The following is a 7,896-nucleotide window of genomic DNA, read 5'->3' as shown; positions in this document are numbered from 1 at the left end:
ATATATATATATATATATATATATATATATATATATATATATATAGTGTTTGTATGATTGTAGATGACAATGACATTATGATGTTTATAAGATAGTATTCAATAACAAATAAAACTGCATTTTAGTATAGATTATTATTTATGCAAATATTATTCGATGTATATGTGCATACCTTGTTTAGTTGCGACTTTATTTCAAGTCTAGTTCTCTTAGGCCATAGTTAATAACTTTAGCCTGATAAAGCTAAATTTGGAATGAAGCCATTGCTGTAACATGTGTATATATATATATATATATATATATATATATATATATATATATTCAGCTAAAAATGATGAATTTTTTCACTACTGATAAATTAAACACTATTCTTGTACACAATATTATAGCATGTAGATTATAGGTGTAATTATTAAGTTTTAATTTTAATATTTTGGATTGGTCCTTTGTCCTTTATTAAAAATTATATTCTTTTACATAAATCAAAATGAAACTTTTATGAAAAACTGGACATTTTCAACATTGTATAATGGTCATTTCTTCATCTTTATGTACAAGGTGGTCTGCATGAAACCATGTGATCAAACAAACACACAATTGTCAGTTAAATATCCTTGCAATAAATAGAACAAATATCACCTTTAAATCGACGACCACAACAGAATTCTGTTTATGACGTCTCATTCGATTATGGAAAAATTCATCTGAAATAGGTAAAAATCATAATTTTTGGCGACCAGCGACATTAGGTAATTATTAATTTTTTTTCTTTGTTTGACGATCTCATTAAAAAAAGATATTGAAAGGTGATAAAACACGAAGATACACACATATTATACAGATTATTATCATTTATTATAGGATATATGTTAACAGTCTCTTGTTCATAATAGTAACTAAAGAACCAACAATATGGCATAAATAATTTACATTTGTATTTACATATTAAAGCACAATCTGTATCTTTATATCGTAAGGATAAAAATAAAGTCATCAACATGATAATATGATAATAAATGTAGTATCTCAGTCTTTTCTGTCCGGCAATGAAATTGAAAATAAAGTCATGCATCAATAGCCAATGGAACTTTTCTGGATTAAAATTTTAGTAGTAATCCAATGGTTGTATTTATATTTATCTAGAAATTCATTTGGTATCACCTGGGATCATATTAGCGACTAGACGAGCGGGGGAGAATCAGGGAAATCCCAATATAAGGGTTGCTATTTACTTGTCTCCACATGAGGGCAGAGTTAAACAAAAGGTTCTTTTTTAATATGGAGAAAATCCAAATCCCTAAATTTAGGCACTCTGAATTGAAATAAACATTTTAAAAAATTGCCTCAACCTAGAAAGCTTTCTCCTTTACTGAATAGAAAAGATGAAGTATAGTATCGGAGCAGATACTACGCTTTGTTCCTAGCTAAACAATTTTATTTATCTCAATATTTTACAAAAAAAATTTTTTTTTTTAATAAAACATGAAGATGTGGCACAAAGTCAAAATTGGGTAGGATTGAGATGGAGGTCAGCTGTCGTCCGCCTGGCCTATTTTCTAAATTAGTTTCAATCACAAAAATACTAATTTTAATTTTATGCTGTGTAAATTGATCGTAAGAGTTTATTTACTCACAGAAATTTTTATCATCTTTATATATTAATCAGTAAGAAAAATGGTTGACCATAGTTGAGGGCAACCCGAAGGGTCCCTTTTCATTAGCTTAGAAAGGGCGCCACTCTTTTCCCACTTACCCTTGATCCTTCACCTTATAATGTGGAATGTGTAGCAAGAGGGCATCGTACCATTTTTAATTCTCTAGTATTTCTCAATCAAGAATTGAATCCTGGTTTCTTGGCCCACTAGTGAACACACTAATCATTATGCCGATTGAACTGGTATTTTATATCCATTGCAAAAGATGATTATTGTTATACCACAGTCACACTTTTATTTCTTAATGTCAGGTGGACATCTTAAAAATAAAGAAAAACAAAGTATTGCAGATTCCAATGAATGAGAAATATAATGAATAGGAAGATAACAAATAAATAAGATGAATAAATTATAAAAACATTGGTTTAAGACATGGAATATTTATCGACTATTATTAGTCTGCATGTTAGTCCTTCATAAAGGAGGTGCTATTTGGAAAATCAAAAAGTTCAGGATTAAATTGAAATAAAGGTTTAAAATAATAGCAGCCAAATAAAGAATTGATAAAATAAAAAATATGTATAGGTGGACAATTTAAAGAATTAAAATAAATCCTAAATTTTAAATATTACAAATCATTAGTATATTTAAATTTTTTATAATAATAATAATAATAATAATAATAATAATAATAATCACGGCGAGTTCTTGTCATTCAGACTCCAGGGAACACTACCGGTTGTTGCCAATTAGTAATCACTGTAAATAACTCATGTTAAAACTTTTAATGAGTAAATAATAATACTGGAAGGGCATGAAGAGTACTGAAATCCTAAGGAGGCTTATTGTCCCTATTTACTTATCTCCTCACAAGAGCAGACTTAGACACAAGATCGGGTTTTTAATGTGGGGAAAACCAATTCCTCAAAAAGGGGCACTCTGGATTGGGAAAATTTAAAAAAAAATTCCTCAGTCTAGAAGAATCTCTTCTTCACTGACTCTGAGGACATAACCTGTTGAAGTGTAGTGTCAGAACAGATGCTTCACTTTGATCCTACTTTCGTTCAAATTCCAAAGAAAACCAACGGCCATAATCAGCAAGAACTCAATATTAAACTGCTGTTGCGAGCACACGGAGTCCAAAGATATGTTGTCACTCAGACTCTAGGGAATACCACCTATTTTGGGGGGAGCCAGTGAGCAATCATTGGTAATGACACAGGTGAGAACTCCGAGTAGCAAGAAGAAGGAGAAATAATAATAAAAAAAATAAGGCAAAGATGGTGCTCTTTTAATATCTCATCTACCGAATGGTATGATCTACTGAATGGCTTCTAATAATGTTATTTAAATTCCAATATGTGATCTCCTAGCCAACCTTAACCAAAGAATTAGGGTTGGTTAGGGTCAGGGTTAATGGGCAGATTACATACTGGAATGTAATCAACTTGGTAGATCACATATTAGATAACACAAACCATTTTGTAAATCACACAACTCAGTAGATCACATATTGAAGAGCGCCGCAAAGATTTAAGTATATATAAACTAAAAAAAGGTATAAAAATTGTATTGAACTGTTCCTCCATCCTGATTCTGGCTATTGTTTCTTCCTCATTAGAATTTTTATGGAATTTCACTAAGAAAATCAAGAAATATATGTGTTTATATGTCGATGTTTATGTGTACGTGTGTTTGTATATGTGTGTACAAAGTCGTAATCGTCTCTCTGTAGTGTAAAATGACAATATAGTTTTGATGATGAGAAAATACTTATGTATTTTTATGGAGGAGAAGGAAGAGGAGGGGAGGAGGAGCACACACCTTTGCCTGTCACTGACAAGGAAAACACAGTCTCGATTGTTCGTATTCAACTGTATGTGCATGACTGTAATTGTTGATAACATATGAATAAATATGTATGTATGTATGTATATATACATGAATATAAATGTATATATACTTTTTTGTTTTTTCCCCACCCACCAAAAATTGTATGAGTTAGAAAGGTAGCAGCTGAATCAAAGTTAATTGAAATATAGATTATTTTTTTTCTTCCAACTTCCATTTTCTTTGTTCTTTCTCCGGAATAAAAAATGCCTGAGAAAGTTTTTTTTTTTGTTGTTTTTATTTATTTATTTTTTTTGTTTAATTTATTTATTTTCCAATATTTTTTTTTAAACAGGTTCGATTTTTTTAAATAATGTTTTTTTTTTCTTAATTTTTTTTTTTTGTTTTGAAACAATTTTTTTTTTCAATTTTTTAAAAATTAGTTTTGTTTCGAGAACATATGATTACCATACAAGTGATACATTTCTAAGAGTTGGTTCTAATACCAATAACAGCCTTCTTGGTATATTTTTAAATTCTGTAATTTAACATAATATCAATATCGAACAAAGAAAACTTCTCATTAAAAATTTAAGTACAAAAGTTTGTTTCTTTTTACTCACCCCAGAAAGATCTTTTTCTTCCTGTGATTAAAATTTGTTCTTTATTTTGAGTTTAAATGTTTTTCTGTTTTTATTGGTGAATAATTTTCATTGGTTGGATTGACAAAAAAACAAACAAAAAAAAAAAAAACAGAAAAAAAAAGATATTGTGTAATATTTTTTATAAAAAAAAAAATTAATTAATGAGATTTGAGTTTAAAAAATTTAGGGGAAAAAATAGATGTCAAAGTTAAAGATGTTTTTATACATTTATTTATTTTTGAAAGGAAGGTTTATGAATACCAAAGAAAACAAGTGCATCAGTGAGTAGATAAGTCTAGCACACTTCTGACAACCTGTTATGGTAGTTTCTGTGTCCACTAAAGATAGTGTGAATCTTACCTCACTTATACAGAGTGAACAAAAACAACATTCATTCTTGGATAAGGACAAACAAACAAACAAACAATATATAAAAAAACTGAAAAACAAAGAAATGCAATGAGGAACATCATATTTCAATCTTTCATTTGATTCTGCTGATTCTGTGCTAACTGTTTGCCAAAAAAAATCTGAAACGGAGAGGGAGGGGACTTCATTCATATTTGTCCAAGAAAAATCCTTCATTGAAATATATGCAAAAAAACAAAAAAAAAAAACAAAAACAAAAAACAAACAAACAAAAAAAAACATGGGGAATGTGTTTTCCAAAAAATTATCATATATATACATATATATATACATATATATATATATATATATATATTTATATTAATATTTTTTGTTTCAATTGTTTTTCGTTTATTTTCATTTATTTATTTATTTTTTCCTATATTTAACATTTCACAACAATCGGTTTTCACAGCATCTCGCTGTCCATAGATACAAGAACTGGAGGCTGCGAATGGAGCAGCTGTTTGCGTCGATATTCATAATATTCCTCTCGCAGGCGCGCAAAACGTTTTTCAGAGTTGCTATAGCGACTGGGTTTGCGTGATTTAGGATAGAGGCTGTGATACAGGTCCTTGGCATTTAGCAAAAGTTCAGATTGAGAAACCGTATCAGGTGTTATATACGGGTGGCCAGCACTGGCCCTCGGTTCAATCAAAGGAGGACACACACCCTCCTGAGCATCGTAGGTGGCCAATGTGTCGAATTCATAGTTTTCGTCTCCAGATAAATCACGTCTGTTTGAAGTTGAAGCATCTAAAAAGGGTGATGAGTCAATACTGACATCATAGTCATGAGGTAAAGTCAGTGAACTGGCTGAGGTGATCTCCAATGGAGGTCCCACTCTTAGCGGACCATAAAAGGAGGAAGGAACACTGTGAGAGGTGCTTCGGCTACCAAGTCCACTGCTGTAGGAGTCCGGCAGTGTGTCCACTTTAATGTTGGCACGGCCACCAACATCTGGGTAATGACCCCGGCCAAGGATGCTTCCTCGTCCAGAGCTACTCATACTAGTGTGGCTTTCTTCCTGAGGGCCCTCACGGGTGTGACCCTTACTGTTGTTGGTATAATGGAGCTTACTCCTACAATAATGGGCAGGGTAGTGCCCCGAACCACTAGCAGACAAAGAATCCCTAGGGGAATAAAAACTATGTGAAGGGGGTACTTTTCTAAAATTATTAGGTTGGAGTGATCTGTAAAAGGACTGAGACCCAGGTGCCTCAAAATTGCATGATAGGCCAGTAGTCCGATCAGAGCTGGTTTGGTGCACAGGAACTTGGCGTACACATTCCACTGTCTTTTGAAATCTCTCCCGTGTATATCCAAATGGTTGGTTGCTGCTGTCTCTACTCTCTCCCCTTTCTAGGGGATCCATAGATGAATGTAGGTAGTGATGGTGGTGGTCAGGGTGATAGTGGTTAGGGTGGTTGTGTGCTGGAGGAAGAGAAGGTGGTGGTGGTGGTGGTGGTGGTTGCTGCTTTTGTGCTTCATAATTATGATGCTGGTTGGGGTTTCTTCTGCTATCAGGGTGAAGGTACTTGGGGCCGTGATGACTGGGACCATCAACACCACCACCACCACCACCACCATCCCACGGATAAGAAGAAGAAGAAGAAGTTGTGTTTCGTTGCTGGGGATGAATACTTCGTATTCGAAATGGCACAGCCCCCCTGTACCCAAATTCTTCATTGTCTTCAGCTTCCTTAGGAATCCTTTTCGTATACCTGGGTTCGTGTTCAGAGAGGTTTGGTGGAAGGTCTCCTTGGGGGCTACTGAATGAGGAAAACCCTCGGTCCCGAGACCTCTCTGAAAACGAAGAAGGTTGTACTGAACTGATATCGCTGATCTGGAATGGACGAAGACCTGTGGTATCATCAGGGCTGCTAGTAAGGTAGGTTTTATTCATTGACATTCGGGGTGAACTAGGAGAGAATTCAGCCATCTTAGGATATGATGCTTGAGAAGATATATGCGGAGATGTTTGATGGTGTGGTATACCATGGGGATTAGCAGCAACAATAGACTTGACTGGTGAAGTAGTAGTCCAAAGTGGTGATGCTGTACGACTTCTAAGGGTGCCAGGGGAGTGACTATCCAGAGCGGTGACAGTAGAGACCGAGCCATGTGGTATCTGGCGGCGATCCTGTCTACTGTCTGGAATACCATGGTTGTGCGGCCTATAAGTTTGTGCTCTTGAAGTATGCAAATTAAGAGGGGAGTGCGGATGTAGCAAATGGGGTGAGACAGGGATATGAATGTTGTTTTTATGGGCAATCCCAGGACCAATAGGTGACAAAGGACCAGGAAAAGGTAACTGCCGTCTTTTTGAGTGGACCATATTCCTGACAGGACGATGTTGAACCAGGGTCCCTTGGGGCTTAAAGTCAGAATGTCTGTCTTGCGGCCGGACTTTAGCCCCGTTTTTGAAAGGCGAATGTTTTAAGTAACCACTGTTAGGAATGGTTCGTTGGTCCTGTCTAATATAGGGTCGCGATAATGAGAGTGGCGGATATGGTCTGGAAGGCAGTGATGGGGAAATGGGATTGCAATTTAATCTGTCCGAGGGGGAGCGGCAGGGCGTTATAAATGTTTGGTGTAGCGTACCCGTGGGCTCATTTGGTTTCACAATGTTTCTTCTTCCATCTTGGTTCCCATAATTCCATTCTGACGAAGTTTTACTGGAAATGGAAAGAAGTCAATGTTAGAAAATTCTGAGCAACCGAAAGCAAAAAATGTTTGTGTTTAGGGAAAAAGAAAATAAGTACTTTCAGATTATGTTTTGGAATTTTTTAGATGAGGATTGATAATTTATAGATTATTTGGATTACTGTTCGCATCTTGGATGCTATTCTCACAATTTTTTGGCTGATGTAACCGCCGACCTTCTTCAGGTGCATTATGTTTAATTAGGGAATCTATAGAGAATGTTGAATAGAACCCTTTATTAAATCCATGTTTGCAAGAATGAGAGTATGCTATCTCTGTGGATTAAATTAAGGGTTCCATTCAAAATTTCATACAGATTCCAGACTGTGAGAGAAACATTTCCGAGTTCAACGAAATTTATCTTAAGAAAGTCAGCAGATTCATCGGCTGAAAAGTTGTGACAATAACATCCAAGATAAAAATAGTAGTTCGAATAATTCAAATAATACATAACAATCCTTGTCTAAAAATTTTCCAACACATAATATAGTGTTATGAGCAGAAGGACCGAAATTTTCTCATTCAATGATCTCCCTGCTCATAATAAATTAATCCATACCAATAATGTTGAAAAACACAAATGAAAAATCTGAGGTCTAGTTTCAAAGTTGAAGTAAATCGAGCTTACTCGAACTGTACCTCAAAATAGCACT

General features: G+C 34.4%; 1 protein-coding gene across 1 annotated transcript in view; it reads right to left on the bottom strand.

Annotated features, from left to right (window-relative positions):
* Positions 1-4,815: 4,815 nt before the first annotated feature.
* The window catches only part of LOC145248803 (uncharacterized), a 2,668,808-nt gene continuing 2,665,727 nt past the window's right edge, over positions 4,816-7,896 (bottom strand). Inside the window, exon 21 of the mRNA XM_080110455.1 lies at positions 4,816-7,215. Coding sequence (XP_079966581.1) covers positions 4,947-7,215 — 2,269 coding nt within the window. The 3' untranslated portion in view covers positions 4,816-4,946. The remainder of the gene's footprint in view (positions 7,216-7,896) is intronic.

This window comes from Euprymna scolopes, chromosome 27, assembly GCF_053919585.1.
Source record: "Euprymna scolopes isolate OS-2025 chromosome 27, ASM5391958v1, whole genome shotgun sequence".
Lineage (NCBI taxonomy): Eukaryota > Metazoa > Mollusca > Cephalopoda > Sepiida > Sepiolidae > Euprymna > Euprymna scolopes.
Note: the sequence above shows the minus strand (reverse complement) of the source record. Positions and strands in the feature narration are given on the sequence as shown.